The sequence below is a fragment of the Protopterus annectens genome, chromosome 4.part1, assembly GCF_019279795.1.
Source record: "Protopterus annectens isolate FY-2018-M chromosome 4.part1, PAN1.0, whole genome shotgun sequence".
Taxonomy (NCBI): domain Eukaryota; kingdom Metazoa; phylum Chordata; order Ceratodontiformes; family Protopteridae; genus Protopterus; species Protopterus annectens.
In genome coordinates this window covers 741,100,708-741,119,538 of record NC_056734.1, presented here as the reverse complement: position 1 = coordinate 741,119,538, position 18,831 = coordinate 741,100,708, and the positions used below count along the sequence as shown (strand labels likewise).

General features: G+C 43.9%; 1 protein-coding gene across 1 annotated transcript in view; it reads left to right on the top strand.

The window, feature by feature from the left end:
- The window catches only part of LOC122801280 (arf-GAP with coiled-coil, ANK repeat and PH domain-containing protein 2-like), a 2,104,317-nt gene that overhangs the window by 104,082 nt on the left and 1,981,404 nt on the right, over window positions 1-18,831 (top strand). Inside the window, exon 4 of the mRNA XM_044070827.1 lies at window positions 17,450-17,508. Within this exon, the coding sequence (XP_043926762.1) occupies window positions 17,450-17,508 (59 nt within the window). The remainder of the gene's footprint in view (window positions 1-17,449; window positions 17,509-18,831) is intronic.

Below are 18,831 nucleotides of genomic sequence, written 5' to 3'. Positions count from 1 at the left end.
AATCCTTTCCCTTCTTTCTCTGAAAGCAGTAGAGGAGGTTCCTGCAAAACAAGCCAAGGCTTCTACTCCAGAGTTTTTCTGGTGCCCAGCAAAGAGGGCACCTGGTGCCCCATCCTCAAGCTGTTAATTCTAAACACCTTCCTGGTGATCCCAAAATTCAAAATGCTCACCCTCCAGCAGTTGCTACCCATGCTCTCCAAGGATGCTTTGCTAGCCACCCTAGATCTAAGAGGCCTACCTCCACATTCCTATCAGGGAATCATGCAGGAAATATCTCTGCTTCAGGGCAGGATCTTAACACTTTCAGTTCTCTGCACTTCCCTTTGGCTTATTTACTGCTCCCAGAGTTTTTACAAAATGTCTGGCTCCAGCCATTGCGTTTTGCATACAAAGAAATAGTCAAATTTACCCATACTTAGATGACTGCCTTATTCAGGCAGACAGCCAGGAAAAGGTGCTCAAGCACCTGGCCTTTATAAAGACACTACTAACCTCCCTAGGATACACAATCAACGAAAAGAAATCCAAACAGGTGCCCCCCCAAGGATAATCTTCCTGGGAGCAAGTCTGGAAACAGCATCCCAGATGGCATTCCTTACACCAGAGAAACACATTTTTCTGACAGCCTACTTCTCTCAACTAGCCACCAGGCCCCAGCTATCTGCAAGGAAGATCCTGCAAGCTGTGGGGTTTATGGCATCTTGAATACTACTCATTCTATGTGCCAGACTGCACATGAGGAAACTTCAATGGTACCTGAAAAGCCTTTGGTGTCAACACACTCAATACCTGGAAACTCTTCTACTTATAATTCCTTGCCTCAAAGTAATTTCTTTGGTGGGCAACAGCATGCTCCCTCAACAAGGGACTGCCCTTCTCCCCACCCACCGCCCAGACCCTCACCACAGATGCATCAGACTATGCTTGGGGTGCACACCTGCACGGCAGGTGCACACAGGGCCAGTGGAGCCCTCGGGAAATCCCTCTGCACATCAGTTAAGAGATGATGGCTGTGCAGTATGCCTTGATAGCTTTCAAACCCCTTCTCAGTCCAGGGTTTCTCCTGATCAAAACAGACAAACACCACTATGATGTGGTACATCAACAAGCAGGGAGGAACTCATTCCTACCCCCTGCAGGCTGGTCTTGACCCTTTGGCTCACAGCCTCTTCCATGCAACTGCACCTGTTAGTACAATTACTACCAGGCTCTCTCAACACTCTGGCAGACCAATTAAGCAGAAACCTTCTGGACCCACTCGAGTGGCAACTCAAGTACCTTCACCCTAATAACTCAGAAATGGGGAACCCCAAAGGTTGACCTCTTTGCCTCGCACACCAACCATCAGCTCAGAAACGTCTGCCCCAGGGAGCATCACTGCACAGCTTGGAAAGTGGATGCCCTGTTCTTCCCCTGGGTCAATCTGGCAGTCTGTGCCTTTCCTCCCCTACCTCTCATCCACAGGGTACTGCTCAAAATAAGGGAGGAAAAATCAAGGATCATTCTTACAGCTCCAGACTGGCTCTGACAACATTGGTTACCCCTTGGTGCACAGCCTGTCCCCACTGCCTCCATGGCGTTTTCCTCCGATTCCAAACCTTCCGATTTTGAGGGAAGGGGAATTCATTCATCCCAAATTGCAGACACTCAAATTGACAGCTTGACTTATTCCCTATCCCCAAACCAGTCTGCCATTCTAAGTAAACAAGTTCTGGATGTTATCTGTGAGGTCAGATGTCCTAGCATCAAAGTCTTATGCAGATAAATGGAAAGGGTTCTGCACCTGGATCCAGGCTAAGGGAGCCAATATGGCACAGCCCTCCATCCCTCTCATCCTGGATTACTTAGCTGACCTACTGCACAGTGGTCTCTTTCAACACTTTAAAAATTCATGCATCTGCTATTTCTGCTCATTTTCCCTCCGAACAGCCCCTTTTCTCACACTCTGATCACACAGCTCCACAGAGGGGCTAGCAACTTGATGCCCCCCTGAAGGGCGCCAATGCCAGCTTGGGACCTTAACTCTGACTTGGAAAAGCTCACTCTGCCCTCTTTCAAACCAGCTTCTTCTGCAGGGTTAAAATTTCTCTCCTGGAAGGCTGCTTTCCTTCTGGCCCTCACTTCAGCCAGAGAGTCTGAGCTGCAAACACTCATGGCTGTGGAACCCTTCGTCATCTTCCATGCAGACAGGGTATCCCTCAGAACTAACCCATCCTTCATGCCCAAGGTGGTTGCCAGTGTGGCTCTCAACCAATCCATTCTTCTGCCCACCTTCTTTCCTAATCCCCAGAACAAGTGGGAAAGTATTCTTCACTCTTTAGATGTGCACAGACAGCTCAAATTCCACCTGTACAGGACTAAATCCTTCAGAAAGTCTAATCAATTGCTGGTTAGCTTTGTTACAGGGGCAGAAGGCAAAGCCATCTCCAAGCAAATCATTTCCAGATGGATAGCACACTGCATCCATTTCTGCTACAAACAACATGGAAAGCCTCCCACCAAGGGGGTCAGGACACACTCCATTAGAGCAGCCTCCATCTTTGCAGCTTTCCTAAGAGGAGTCCCCACCAGGGACATCTGTTCACACTTTTACCAAGCATTACCACCTGTCTGTCTTCTCCAAATCCAGGGCAGGGTTTGCCTCTGCAGTCTTGCAGGGCATCTTAGCCAGCCCCTAGTTTCCTTGAATGCCTCCACCCATTTCCTCAGCTTTGGGAATCTACCCATATGTGATGACTGCAACAGTGAAACACGAAGGACATAGTAGTTGTGTACACTCTACATAAATGTAGATGTTTGAGTGTATTCATTGTTGCAGTTCTGGTTTCCCTCCCTCCATTCCCCTTTATTCTCTTTCTTTCCTTCCAAGGGACATATTGGTATTTATTGTCCACTGGTGGGGTTATTCCACCAGAACCTGGCCTCCTACTTTGGGGGCTCCTGACGGGTTAGAGCAAGAAAAACTGATTAAATGGCATTGGCTGCCTTACTTTATACTACTGACGTCAGTTCTCAAGCGCCGGCAACTGACTCAGAAATACTAAGCTTCTGGTATTCGGGCCGGTTGAGGGCTATCCTGGCAGGGATAACCTAAATGTGATGACTACAACAATGAATACACTCGAACATCTACATTTATGGTAAGTGTACACAACTGTATTTTTCCAGTTACCGCTCTTCCCCATCATACCTCCAGCATTTGCCATCTACCTGTGGAAAAAGTTCTTTTGGATTCTGCGTGAGGTATAAAAATACCTATGCAAACACTTCAATCAAAAAACCTAAATCTTCTAGACTTTGTTGTATATTTAGGAGCCATACATGTGTCCTTCCATTGTTTCCTTTGCAGGTTTTTCACGTAGGATTCCCCTATACTCTGATATTGATCCCTCATAGGGAAGGCAAGTCTCTAGCTTGCAATCCAAATGTCTTATTGGCCTCTTCCTATTACATATTCTTTCCTTCTCTTTTTTTTTTTTTTTTTTGCCACCAGCACCTTAGTTTCTTTGCCAGTTTTCTCTGGTAAATTCCCGCCCCCTCTTGCTTGTTTTCTGTATCCCTAATTGCAGTGCTCCATTTTGTCCGAATCTCCTTTCTGCATTCTTGAGTTGCCTTTGTTCGTAGAATACTTTGCTAGTTTGAGTATAATAATGTGAAGTTGTTCAATCTCGCCATCCATTCTTTACTGATGTGTTCGGAGCCGATATCTCGGCTCCGATACTGCCAGTTGGAAAGCTCAAGGTCTTCAAATAACTTGAGGCCAAGTCCCTATCCCATGATGCACCTGTGAATTACCCCAGATCTAGTTTGCCGCTGCCCCAGATCGGAGGTTCTGACTTAGCTCGGGCCAGATGAGCAAATTTTTCATTAAAAATTTTCATAAGTTTTTTGCTAGTTAATATTAAATAGGTTTGTTTATAAAGATGTTATAGCTTTCCAGTGCGTTTGCCTTCCTTTTTACTGTTTTTGATATAATTCTAGTTGGCCTCTTTTAGGCCTTATCCCACTTATCAACTTATCCCACTTGACCCTTGCCCTCTTTCTCTCCCAGAAAAAATCCTTCATCTCTGGTTGATAAAAATGTGCTCTGCCTGTATAAACTAAAGGGACTAAAAACATTTTCACTGCTTGTATCTTACTTTCCCTATCAATAAACAAGAGCTTCCAGTTTCTCAGTTTTTCTAATCTGTGGTTTAGTCTCTTCCCATATATCCTTAGCTGCCATAATGGAATTTTTTTAATCCATATTGCTAAATATTTAATTTTATCATATCTCTATGAATATGGGTATTGCTGAATCAATTTATTGTGTGCATGTGCATGCGTGTATGTATGTATGCATGCATGTGTGTGCGTGCGAGTGTGTGCGCATGTGCTTGTGGTTTACAATTATAGCCTTTGTTTTTGCCTTCATTTTATTTCCCAAAAAGACTTGAAATTTGTCTCAGTTCCACAACACTGAGATGTCACTTTCTGGTTTTATCAAGTACAAAATAATAATGTTTGCAAAGAAAGCCAACTTTTCTTAATTACTGTATCAGTTATATCATTGAATTTTTGAGTCCCTTATTTTCTTTGCTAATGGATCTAGTTATAATGCAAATAACAGAGGAAAGAGAACACCCCTGCCTGATTCAGCTGTTCAGGCACAACTTAGAGAGGAGCCCTCCCACTGATCCTTCATATATCCTAAGCAACCTTACTGCATTAAGGAATGTAAATACTAATGTTCTTCGTGTTTCACTGTTGCAGTCATCACACTTGGGTTATCCTGCCATGGGTAGCCCTCAGTCAGCCCGAATACCAGAGGCTTATTTCTGCGTCTGTTGCTGTCGCCCCAGGACTGATGTTAGGTTGTCAGTGGTATAAAATCAGGCAGCCATCGCCATTACATCAGTCTTTTTTGCCGAGGAGCCTGAAGCAGAAGCAGTTCTCACGAGTGCCAGTTGGCCTCTACCTGAGTTTCATCTCCAAATTGAAGTTGAAGTCTTCTAAAGCTAAATACCCCGTTGGGGATCCTTTTATCGTGCTCTAAGCGATGTCAGGAAAAGTTAACAATTGTCTCACCTGTGGAAAGCAAATACCACACAGAGACTTACATTTTGTGTCACCTGTTTTGGCCCAGACCACGACGTCCCTCACTGTTGCTTTTGTGCTTTGTTCAATGCCAGAACTATACTTCGAGCCCGAGCCCTTACAGTAGCTAAATATTTCTCCGTATTCTAAAATGGCTTCAGTAAGCCATCAGACTACCGATCTTCTGAAAAAAACATAAGGATAAAGACCGAGACAAGACCGCACAGGTCCTAAACTGCTGACGATGCTTCTGTTAAGCTAGTCGCCAGTTTGCCGGTCCTCAGTGAGGCACTTTCGCAGCCCCTGATGCCCGGTTCTATGGATTCGCAGTCCGCTACTGAGACGCATTCAGAGTCCGGTATGCTGCAAGACTTTTGACTAAGGATCCTACGGATGTTTCTACCTTGGATGGGTCCGGAGCTGCTGAGCAGGCACCTGCTTCCGAGGATATTCTTCGCACTACCGATACTCGACACAAACTGACAACTTCTTTTGCGTTTTCAGTTACTTCTAAAACTGCAGAGTTTCTAAGGCTCGGGGTACGAACTATGCATAAAAAACCAACCCAAGCTCAGGCATCTGCTTCCATGCCTCAATCTCAAATGCTTAAAATGGTGGGAAGACCTTATGCTTACTAGGGGAAGCCAGCCTACCCCTTCCAAAAGAGACTTCTTCCCAGCAGTTCTATTGGACCCGGAGTCTGACTCTGAGGTTTCTGAATATGAAGACATGCAACACCTATCTGCTTATGAGGATTCATATGCAGAGGAATCCATTCCTTGTTGGTGTTTCACTGTTGCAGTCATTACAATTAGGTTGTCCTGCTGGCAGGCTACCCGCAGTCGGCCTGAGTTCCAAAGTCTAGGTCCAGCGTCTGTTGCTGTTGCCTCCTCCCTGACGTCAGTGCGCCAGGCGTATAAAAGATGCAGCCAATGCCATTTTCTTCAGTCTTTCTTGCCACACGGTGCCCGAAGCAAAAGCAGTTCGCAAGTGCCGGTCGGCCGATTCCTGAGATTTTCAAATTCGAATTTCAGATCCGAAGTATTTATTTAAAGCTAAGTACCCCGTTGGGGAAACTTTTTTCTTGCCCCAGACCGATGTCAGAAAAAGTTAATTGTATTTCTTGTGGGAAGCAAGTATCTCATAAGGATTTTCACTCTTACTGTATTCCTTGCCTAGGCCCTGCGTGCTAGATTTAACCAACACACTATTAAGCGTCTATACGATTTTGCATTTCATTACTTTGGCAGAAGATTCAGTTATATAATGCCGTCGGAACAGCCGACAACCGGAGTTTATAAAAGGTGCAAAGAAAAAGAAAAGCATCCGAGGTCCAAAATGGACGACAAGGCTTCTGTTAGGCCTGTCGCCGGTTCTCAGTGAGGCACTTTCGCAGCCCCTGACACCCGCTACCTCAGAGCCACAGGCCGCTTCCGACTCCCACGTGGAGCTGACTAGGCCACCGAAAACTCAAGTTATTGGACACTCGGAAACTATTCCCTCAGATGGGTCCGGGGCCGCTGAGCAGGCATCGGCTTCTGAGGGTGTTTTCAGGCCTACACAGTTGTATGTAAAACCATCTTCAGCTTCAAAGGCAAAGACTAAAGCAGTTCTAAAGACAAAGAAACAAGTACAGCATTCTCCTGTACAGGCCTCCATGCCTAAAAGACAGATGTTTAAAATGGCCAAAGACCTAATTACTTTTATCAGGGGTTTGCATCCCCCTCCTGATAAGAGGCCTAGGCAACAGAATATGAATCTTCAGATCAGGTTTCCATTTCCTCTGATTCTTCTTCTGAACAGGAATATTCCCGTCCTCCCTATGAGGATTCTGATGCTGAAGAAATCTATCCCTTCAGCCCCTCCTCCTGAGGATTATTCTTTTGGGGAGACCCTGCATACTATGAGGGAGCATTTCCACTGGGAGAGCCAAGATTACTCTGAATCCAAGAAAAGGCTCTGAGACTTCCTTTTATTACCTGAGCACAGGCCCCTTGCTATTCCTATTGTTTTAGACATTGTAGATGTATTTTTGGAGTCCGGTCTGTCTCCTGACTCTTTACCACCAGCTCCTGTTAAGCCAGACAGTATACTACAGGGTTCCTGATTCACATAAATTTATTTACAAAAACCCTGCTGCTGACCCAGAAACTATTTCTCAGGGTCCCAAGGGGTTCAAGGCTTCCACTGCAAAACCCCCTATCCCCTCTGATAGGGATTAAAGGGCTTTGGACAGATGGGGGGAAAAAAATTACACATCTGCTACCTTGGCTGTTAGAGCTTTAAATTGTCAGTTTCATATGCTTAAATATCAGCAATATCTAATGTCGCAGCTTAAACAGAAAATGTTGACAAATTCAGAATGTGCAGAAAACAAAGAAATGCAGGATTTATTGCATGCAGCTGAACAAGTGGGAAAGCATACTTTGCAATGTGGTTTTGATTCTCTAGAGGCCTCCTGCAGGGCCACAGTTACAGGTTCTGTCATTAGGAGGCATGCTTGGTTAAAAGAACAGAATCTGCCCGATCATGTTGAAGCAAAACTCTTAGATGCTCCATTAAAACATGATACCTTGTTTCGTGTTAAAGCAGAACTGTTAAAGAAAATGGAGGACAAAGCTAAAACTATGCAAACAGTGAAGGATTTTTTATAGGTACAGCCTCCCAGATTTAGCAGGAACTGGCCTACGAAGAATTTGTCCTTTCCAGTGTCAGGCCGCAAAGAGGCAGATACAGACGCCCCAGAGGCAGATCACAGAGGGGCCCCAAGGCTCATACAGGTCTAAACAGTGGGGTGCTTCTACCTCCAAAAACGGAGAGGAAAAATCACAGCCATATAGAAAAAAGTCTCAATGACTTCCCCTGCCAGCACCAACCACTTATCTTCTGGCAGCTCCTTTGGGGGGGGGACTAGCACTTTTTTCGCAAAATTGGCATATGATCACCCAGGACAAATGGGTCTTAAATATCTTATTTCAAGGGTACAGGTTCCAATTTCACACCCTGCCAAGGCCAAACGGTATGCCAGACCTGCCATGCAGTCAGTGGGCAGAGGCACAAAAACAAGTTACATCCCTCATGGACATGAGAGCCATTCAGCAAGTACCACAGCAAGAGTAGGGACAAAGATTTTACTCAAGGCTATTCTTGGTACCCAGAAAGGGCAAAGCCTGGAGACCAATACTGGACCTGTCCATTCTAAACACATTCCTGGATATTCCAAAATTCGAAATGTTAACTCGACAACAGCTTCTGCCCATGCTGGGCAAGAAGGCTTGGCTTGTGACTTTAGACCTAAAAGAGGCATACCTGCATGTCTCAATCAGGCAATCCTGCAGAAGATACCTCAGATTTATAGCTGGCTCAATGCACTACCAATTCTCTGCACTGCCCTTCGGCTTATCTACTGCAACCAGGGTCTTCACAAAATGCCTGGCACCAGTAATTGCATTTTGCAGACAGAGGAATACAAATATATCCTTACTTGGACGACTGCCTTATTCAAGCAGAGAACAAGGACATTCTACTACAGCATCTGGTGTTTGCAAAAAGATTACGAACAGGTCTAGGGTACACAGTAAACGAAAAGAAATCAAAACTCGTACCCTCTCGAGATAATCCTGGGTGCAAGCTTAAATACAACTGCCCAGATGGCTTATCTCACACCAGAAAAACAGACAACTGACTACTTATTTCCGAATGTTGGCAACAAAGACCTAGTTATCTGCAAGAAAAATTCTGCAGGCTTTGGGCTTCATGGCATCCTGCATACTGCTAATTCCATATGCAAGACTGCATATGAGGAAACTTCAATGGTATCTAAAGTGTTTGGACTCAACATTGCCACAGCCTGGAAACAATAATCACCTTTATTCCCTGCCTGCGACAGGAGTTTCGATGGTGGGGAAAAGCCTGTCACCTCAACATGGGACAGCCATTCACCTTACCCACAGCCAGGCAGACATTGACAACCGATTCATCAGATTATGCCTGGAGGGCCCATATGGCAGGAAGATGTATTCAGGGTACATGGTCCGCAAGTCAAATGCATCTACATATCAATCAAAAAGAGATGCTACCTGTTCAGAATGCCCTGACAGCCTTCAAGGATCTACTTTATCCAGGACAACTTCTGATAAAGACTGACAATACTACAGTCATGTGGTACATAAACAAGCAGGGGGTCACGTATTCCTACCCTCTCTGCAGACTAGCCATGAACTTGTGGGAAACTGCACTGACTTGCCAAGTACATCTGCAAGCACAATTCCTGCCAGGAAGGATAAATACTCTGGCAGACGAACTAAGCAGAAACCTAATGGATCCCCACGAGTGGAAATTGGATCCACAAGTCTTCAGGATGATAAGGAACTGGGGATACCCGGACATAGACCTATTTGCCTCTTCATATAACTGCCAACTACAGAGATTCTGCACAAGGACTTATCACAAGCAAGCATGGAAAGTGGATGCTCTATCTTTCAGCTGGAAAAACCTAACAGTATATGCCTTTCCGCCTCTGCCTGTCTTCCCCAAGGTACCCCTCAAGGTCAGACAAGAAAAGCCAGAAATGATACTGATTTCCCTAGACTGGCCCCGCCAGTACTGGTACCCAGTCCTAAAGAGCTTGTATTAATGCCCAGCTTGGACATTACCTCACATTCCTCACTTAGTGACTCAAGACAGTCGGATACTGCACAGCCAACTCAGGACCTTAAACCTGGCAGCATGGTGGATAATGTAGCCATTCCAAGACACACCTCTCTCTGAAGCGGTGATGGATGTTATTTTGGAGGTCAGGAGGCCTAGCATCAGAAAATCTTGTGCAGAAAAATGGAAGAGATTTTGTGCTTGGAACCAGGCACAAGGTATTGACACGACTGTTCCAAATATTCCTCAGATTTTGCAATACTCAGCTGAGATGCTGGATAAAGGCCTTTCCTTTTCATCAATTAAAATTCACGCCTCTGCCATTTCAGCTCATTACAAGACAGAACCACCTATTTTTTCTAATCCATTACTAAGGCAGTACCTCAGAGGGGCCAAAAACATAAGAACTCCAAGGAGAGCACTAATACCTACATGGGACCTCCACTATGTCTTGGAAAAACTCACACTGCCTCAGTTTGATCCGTTGGGTCCAGCATCGGTTGCTGTCGCCTCTTCCCTGACGTCATTGCGCCAGGGGTATAAAAGATGCAGCCAACGCCATTTTCTTCAGTCTTTCTTGCCGCGTGGTGCCCGAAGCAAAAGCAGTTCGCAAGTGCCATTCGGCCGACTCCTGAGATTTTCAAATCCGAATTTCAGAACCCAAGTCTTCATTAAAGCTAAGTACCCCATTGGGGAAAGTTTTTTCTTGTTCCAGACTGATGTCAGAAAAAGTTACCAATTGTATTTCTTGTGGGAAGCAAATACCTCATAAGGGTTTTCACTCTTACTGTATTCCTTGCCTAGGCCCTGATCGCAACGTTGCTAGCTGTCTGTTCTGTGCTAGATTTAACCAACGCACTATTAAGCGTCGGTTCGATTTTGCATTTCATTACTTTGGTCGAAGATTTAATTATATAATGCCGTCGGAACAGCAGACAACCGGAGTTTACAAAAAACGCAAGGACGAGGAAAAGGATAGGATCCAAGGTCCAAAACTGATGAGGCCTCTGCTAGGCCAGTCGCCAGTTTGCCGGTTCTCGGTGAGGTGCTTTCGCAGCCCCTGGCGCCCACTACCTCAGAGCCACAGGCCACTTCTGACTCCCACGTGGAGCCGACTGGGCCTCTGGGATACTCAAGGTATTGGACACTCTGAAATCATTCCCTCAGATGGGTCCAGAGCCGCTGTGCAGGCATCGGCTTCTGTGGGTGTCTTCAGACTTGCGCAACTAATGTATTAAGCCATCTTCAGCTTCGAAGACAAAAACTAAAGCAGCTCTAAAGGCAAAGAAACAAGTACAGCATTCTCCTACTCAGGCTTCCATGCCTAAAAAAACAGATGCTCAAAATGGCCGAAGACCTAATTACTTTGATCAGGGGCTCCCATCCCCCTCCTGATAAGAGGCCTAGGCAAGAGACAGAGTATGATTCTTCTGATCAGGTTTCTATTTCCTCTGATTCCTCTTCTGAACAGGATTATTCCATGCTTCCCTATGAGGATTCTGATGCTGAAGAATCCATTCCTTCAGCCTCTCCTCCTGAGGATTACTGTTTTGGGGAAACACTGCATACCATGAGGGAGCATTTCCAGTGGGAGAGCCAAGATTATTCTGAATCTAAGAAAAGGCTCAGACTTTCTGCTACTTCCTCAGCACAGACCCCTTGCTATTCCACCTGTTCTAGACATTGTAGATGTATTTTTAGAGTCCGGCCTGTCCCCTGACTCTTTACGCCTTACGCCGGCTAAGCCAGACAGATACTTCAGGGTCCCGGATTCTCATAAATTCCTATATAAAAACCCCACTGCTGACCCAGAAACTATATCTCAGGGTCCCAGAGGGGTTAAAGCTTCCACTGCAAAAAACCCTGTCCCCACTAATGGAGGATTTTAGGGCTCTAGACAGATGGGGGAAAAAGTCTACACTTCTGCTATCTTGGCTGTAAGGGCTTTAAATTGTCAGTTTCATATGCTTAAATAACAGCAATATTTAATGTCACTGCTTACAGAAATTATTGACAAATACTGAAAGTTCAGAGAACAAGGAATTGCAGGATTTATTGCATGCAGCTGAACAAGTGAGAAAGCATACTTTGCAATGTTGTTATGATTCACTGGAGGCCTCTTGCAGGGCCGCTGTTACAGGTTCTGTTAGAAGGAATGCTTGGTTAAAGGAACATAATCTGCCTGATCATGCTAAAGCAAAATTATTAGATGCACCATTACAGCATGATACTTTGTTTGGTACTAAAGCAGAAGAGGTGTTGAAAAAAAAAAAGGGGGATAAAGCAAAATCCATGCAGACAGTCAAGGATTTCTTACAGGTACAGCCACCCAGGTTTAGCAGGAACTGGCCTTCTAAAAATTGGTTCTTTCCAGTGTCAGACAGACCACAAAGAGGCAGATACAGGTGTCCCAGAGGCAGATCTCAGCCCCAAGGCTCATACAGGCCTAAACAACGGGGTGCTTCTACCTCCAAAAGCGGAGAAGACAAATCACAACCTTACAGGAAACATTCCCAATGACTTTCCTCTGCCAGACCCCAGCACTTTTCCTTTGAAAGCCCTCTTAGGGGGGAAACTAGCACTTTTTTCATCAAATTGGCTAATGGTTACCCAAGACAAATGGGTCCTGAACATAGTGTCCCAAGGCTACAGGTTCCATTTTCACACACTACCAAGGTCAAAAGGTATGCCAGACCTGCTACACAATCAATGAGCAGAGGCGCAAAAACAAATTACAGCCCTCATGGACATGAAGGCCATTCAGCAACTACCACAACAAGAGCAGGGGCAATGATTTTACTCCAGACTTTTCCTAGTACCCAGAAAGGACAAAACCTGGAGACCAATACTGGACCTGTCTATACTAAATACGTTTCTGGAAGTTCCAAAATTCAAGATGTTGACTCTACAGCAGCTATTGCCCATGCTGGCCAAGAAGGCTTGGCTCGTAACTTTGGACCTAAGAGGCATACCTGCATGTCCCAATCAGACAGTCTTGCAGAAGATACCTCAGATTCATAGCTGGCTGAATGCATTACCAATTCTCTGCGCTGCCCTTTGGCTTATCTACTCCGCCCAGGGTCTTCACAAAATGCCTGGCACCAGTAATTGCGTTTTGCAGACAGAGGATTTCAAATATATCCCTATTTGGACGACTGCCTAGTTCAAGCAGAGAACAAAGACATTCTTCTAAAGCATCTGGTGTTTGTAAAAAGATTACTAATTGGCCTAGGGAACACAGTAAACGAAAATAAATCAAAACTAGTGCCCTCTCGAGATAATATTCCTGGGTGCAAGCTTACAACTGCCCAGATGGCTTATCTCACGCCAGACAAATAAAAGCAACTGACTTCTTACTTCAAGAGCTTGGCAACAAAAACCCACTTATCTGCAAGGAAAATCCTGCAGGTCGTGGGTTTCATGACATCCTGCATTCTACTAATTCCATATGACAGACTGCATGTGAGGAGACTACAGTGGTATCTAAAAAGTGTTTGGACTCCGCATTGCCACAGCCTGGAGACAGTAATTGCACTCATTCCCTGCCTGCAACAGGAGTTTCGATGGTGGGCAGAAGCCTGTCACCACAACAAGGGTCTGCCATTCAGTTTACCCACAGCCAGACAAACACTGACAACGGATACATCAGATTATGCCTGGGGGGCCCGTATGGCAGGAAAATGTATTCAGGGCATATGGCCTGCAAACCAGATACGTCTTCACATCAGTCAAAAATAGATGCTAGTTGTTCAAAATGCCCTGACCGCTTTCAAGGACCTGTTTCATCCAGGACAGCTACTGATAAAGACAGACAATACTATGGTCATGTGGTACATAAGCAGGGAAGTACACATTCCTACCCCTTCAGCAGATGAGCAATGACCTTATGGGACACAGCATTGGCTTTTCAAGTTCACCTGCAAGCACAATTCCTGCCAGGGAAAACAAATACCCTGGCAGATGAACTAAGCAGACACCTCATGGATCCCCACGAATGGAAACTGGATCCACAAGTCTTCAGCATGATGACAAAAGAAATGGGGATGCCCAAATCTAGATCTATTTGCCTCCCATCACAGCTGCCAATTGCAGAGATTTTGCACAAGGATTTATCACAAGCAAGCATGGAAAGTGGATGCCCTATCCTTCCGCTGGAAAAAAACAGCAGTTTATGCCTTTCCTCCACTGGCTCTCCTTCCCAGGGTACTCCTAAAGGTCAGACAAGAGAAGCCAAAAATGATACTGATTGCACCAGACTGGCCACGCTAGCACTGGTAACCAATCCTAAAGAGCTTGTCTCAAGGTCCAGCATGGATATTGCCTCAAACTTCTCACTTGCTGACCCAACAAAACAATCAGATCCTGCACAGCCAACTCAGGACCTTAAATCTGGCAGCATGGCGGATAACGTAGCCATTCAGAACACTCTCTTTCAAAAGCTGTTATGGATGTTATCTTGGAGGCCAGGAAGCCCAGTACCAGAAAATCTTATGCAGAAAAATGGAAGAGATTTTGTGCTTGGAACCAGGAACAAGGCATTGATACGCGTGTACCAAATATCCCTCAGATTTTACAATACCTAACTGAGATGCTGAACAAAGGCCTTTCTTTCTCATCAATTAAGATTCATGCCTCTGCCATTTCAGCCCATTACAATACGGAACCACCTATCTTTTCTCATCCTTTAATAAGGCAGTACCTCAGAGGGGCCAAAAACATTAGGCCTCCAAGGAGAGCACCAGTTCCGGCCTGGGACCTTAATTATGTTTTGAAAAACTCACACTGCCTCCTTTCGAGCCAGCATCAACAGCAGATATAAAATTCTTATCCTGGAAAACAGCTCTGCTCCTAGCAATAACCTCTGCAAGACGAGTCTGAGTTACAAGCTCTCATGGCTGTGGAACCTTTTTTATTATTTTTCATCCAGACAAGGTTTCTCTGAAGACAAACCCTACATTTATGGCTGAGGTGGTGTCCAGTGTGGCCATCAACTAAACCATTCACTTGCCTATCTTTTATCCAAATCCACAGAACAAGGGTGAGAAAATTTTGCGTTCTTTGGACATACCCAGGCAGTTAAGCTTCTACTTGGACAGAACTAAAGCTTTCAGAAAGACTGAGCAACTTTGTGTCATATGTTGCAGGATCACAAGGAAAGGCCATCTCAAAACAGACCATTTCTAATTGGATAGGCCATTGCATCAGTTTCTGCTATTTTCAACATCGCAAATTAGTGCCTAAGGGCATTAGGCCTCATACAACCAGAGCAGCAGCCACTTCAGCAGCCTTCCTCAGAGGAGTACCAACCAAAGATATCTTAGAGGTTGCAACTTGGAGGTTCAGTGCACACATTCTCAAAGTGCTACCACTTACCTCTTTACTCTGTCCAGAGCAGGCTTTGCCACTGTAGTTCTGCCTGGCCTCATAGCCTCTCCTAATCTTTTTTAGCCCAGCCACCCATCCTCAGCTTTGGGATTCTACCCAGAAGTAATGACTGCAACAGTGAAACACTATGAACATAGTACAGTTGTGTACCTACCATAAATGTAGATGTTCGAGTGTATTCACTGTTGCAGTCCAGGTTACCCACCCACCATCCCCCTTTTCTTTGCTGGGACGTATCTACACTTCTCTATCCTATACAACCTATTTGGTGTATTTGCTTGTAGATGAAGGAAATGTTTTTGTGCATGCATTTTTATTGCCATATTTTCAGCCTACCAATTTGGGGGCACCTGACATCTGGGGCAAGAAAAACTGAAGAAAATGGCGTCTGCTGCATCTTTTATACCCCTGGCGCACTGACGTCGGGGAAGAGGCGACAGCAACCGATGCTGGACCTAGACTTTGGAATTCTGGCCGACTGAGGGTAGCCTGCCAGCAGGATAACCCAAAAGTAATGACTGCAGCAGTGAATACACTCTAACATCTACATTTATGGTAGGTACACAACTGTACTTTGCAGTTGCAATGCTTTGGTGTTAGATAACTTTTTTTTCTGTATTTATACATTAGATGGCCTTGTTAGCAAGGTCTTAGAACTGATTGAGTGGGGTATATTCCTTTGTAGTAAGTGCAGTCTAGGCACCTCAGTCTTATTTTTCCCCTGAATTGTATTTTCTACATTTATTACTTTTATTAATGAAAACATGGACATTACCCATCTCTCCTCTGCATCACCATTTAGAATCCAGCAGTTATTTACTGTATCCTTGATTTAACTGATGAATCTAGTATGTTTTAATACTAAACCTGGTATATAATTTGTATTGATTTCAGTGACATTCTTTGCTGTAAAGTTGTCAGTTTTACTCCTCTTAGTATTTTGCTTAATTTTTTCTTCCCTTCAAAACATCCTGCAGAATTTATTTTTTACTAACTCTTCGTGCTTGCTTAATGCCGCATAATTTCTGCTTTTAAAGTTAAATTGGTTTTTGAAGCACCAATTCTGATGCCAGTTTACTTTCTGTAATTGTTTCACTTTACTATTTTCTTCTGATACTTTGGATGCTTGTTTGTAAATATTAAACAAGAGTTACTGGAAATTCCTTTCATGCTAGGGTAGTAAGCAGTTTCTCATTTTGCAGACTGTTTTTCAAACTTTATGAAAAAATACTGCATTCACTTTGATTTCCAGAATGCTAAAAACATTTTTTGAGCTGTAGTTTTAGTCCTGAAACTGTGGCAACTTTTTATTGCTGCGGATGTGTTTGTAGTAGCTGGCAAAATGTGACAGAATTGTTGAACTCTAATTTTTGTCATAAGCCCCATCTGATTGGTGCTTCTGATACCTCAGAAAGGAATTAATTTCACCTCTTGGGCTATTCCTTGCTAACAGTTGAAAATGGAAAGCAGACAAGCTAGTTTGAAGTTTTATTAATGAAAGTTGTATTTTAGATCCTGAAGGCTACCGAAGTGTAAATTAATGTGGTCAGCGTTCAGGGGTTTATATCACATAATCGAAATCCCAAAATATCGAACACCATAAGCTCGAACTTGGAATTTTGAAATGTGATATAATAGAAAGCTCGGAACAGCAAATTTTTTCCCAGGGTAAAAAATTCGCTGTCCTGAGAAACACACAATATAAGCACACCAAAAAAAGTAATCCACACATATACACTTAAAATCCTACTTCTAACCCTACACTAAACCATACATATACGGTATCTATCCACTTACCTTAACCCAAACCCTAACGTCCGTAACTATCGCACACTTGCCTTACCCCGCTCCCTAACCCTAAGGTCCCTAACTATCCCATTCGCATACTTACCTTAACCCAGTCCGTAACCTTCACATCACAGTGGAGAAAATAGCGAAGTGGCAGAAACGGCCCACCAAATTCTTTCCCTAGGAAAGAAATTGATGTTCTGCAGCTTTGCTATTTTCAGCATAAATAATTCAGGACTCTGGACAGCAGGTTTTATTCTATGGTTACACATGTACCTTTAATGTATGTTGAGGACAGTGGTTGGCTAAAGTAATGGTAGGTTGACAAGTACAATGTTATAGTGAGGACAATTTTGTTAACTAAACATTTTGCATTTGATTTTAAGTTATCAGATTCTTTTGCAATTATACCTTTCTGATAGCAATTTATCATTTTTCTAATAGTCTTTTATCTAGCATTTAGTATTGACGTTGTGGTAATACATGTTTTATAGTCGTTTTTGTGGTACTGACAGTGCACAAGATTAACCTTATGCTACTTTCCTTTCAGATGTTTATGGAGCAAGGCCAGAAATCAGTAAAAACTCAACTACAGACCTTTGTAAAGGAGTAAGTTATTGTATTTCATAAGACAGACACTTTTTTTTTTAATTATTTAGTTTCTAAAATACATGCAATTGTTCATTGTTGGTTGTAAAGTTTTGTTTTTTCTAATGCATCTCTAAGTTCTTGTTCCCTCATCAGTTTCATCAGTTATTTCTAATTAGTGTACACAGTGTGAAAATATGGATACTGATTGTATTTTTCTAATATTTATATGTTTTCTGCATTACTGCATCTGTAGGTAGATTACCAGTTCTTTACTATTCAGGTCAGAACAGAAATGTCTGTTGCCATCATAGAAATCGACATGTCATTACAGGTGCATGCAGCTGACTTTGCTTTTTCGTGCATCAGGAATGGTGATAGTTTTTTCCTGACTGAAATCACTGTTGCAGTATTCCTGACATACGAGTTGTCACTGCTGATGTCCGTACTGGGCACCAAAGCTTTACCTTCTGAGGTTGTACGTCCAATTCATGACCTTGGCTCATAAACCTAGAGGTATAAAGATGGGCAAAAGAATGTGTACCTGAGACTTTCACCGACAACCTGAACACAGATCATGCATCCATTGGACTGATTGCTGTTTGATTGTTGGTACCAATGCTTCACTCTGTCATTCTCTCAGATAAATGCCCTGTTTGGAAACCATCTTTTGCCTTTTTTTACTTTTGTTGTTTTTGTTCCAGTTTGTTACATGCCAACTAGGAGGAGTAACTACAAGTGCAGTGGGCAGATAACATACAAGGATTTGCACACTAAGTGCCTTTTCTGTCCAGGCCCGGAACATAATTACAAGTTTGATTCCATTTGTCAATTGTTTGTTCTCTTTAGGTCAGAGCTTTCCTCTCTCAACACCTATTTAAAAACTTGTTGTCTTGAATGCCTGGCTCAGTCCAAGATGGCGGAGTCTGCATCCACAATGTTAACTATTGTACCAAAGAAGAAGCTTAAGAGGCCCAGAACAGATGCGCAGTTTAACGTATCTGGCTCAGACGTACCTGCTGAGGCTGCAGAACCCATGGTACATCACATTACCACTCATGTGTCTGATACTGAGACCCCATAACCCTCACAGCACAATGTGCTGGCAGACTCCCTAAGCTGTTCCTTGAATGACTGCCACAAATGGACACTGAATAGACCAGTCTTGCGGGCAATCATTGTTCAGTGGGGTGCACCACAGATAAAACCTCCTTTGCATCACTAATCAAGCATTAGCTTCCTTGGTTCTGCGCCTGGGAAATTTATACCTCACCCTGGAGGACAGATGCGTTTTCTTTCCAGTGGACAAGGAAGTTCCTCTGTGCCTTCCCTCTACTACCTCTA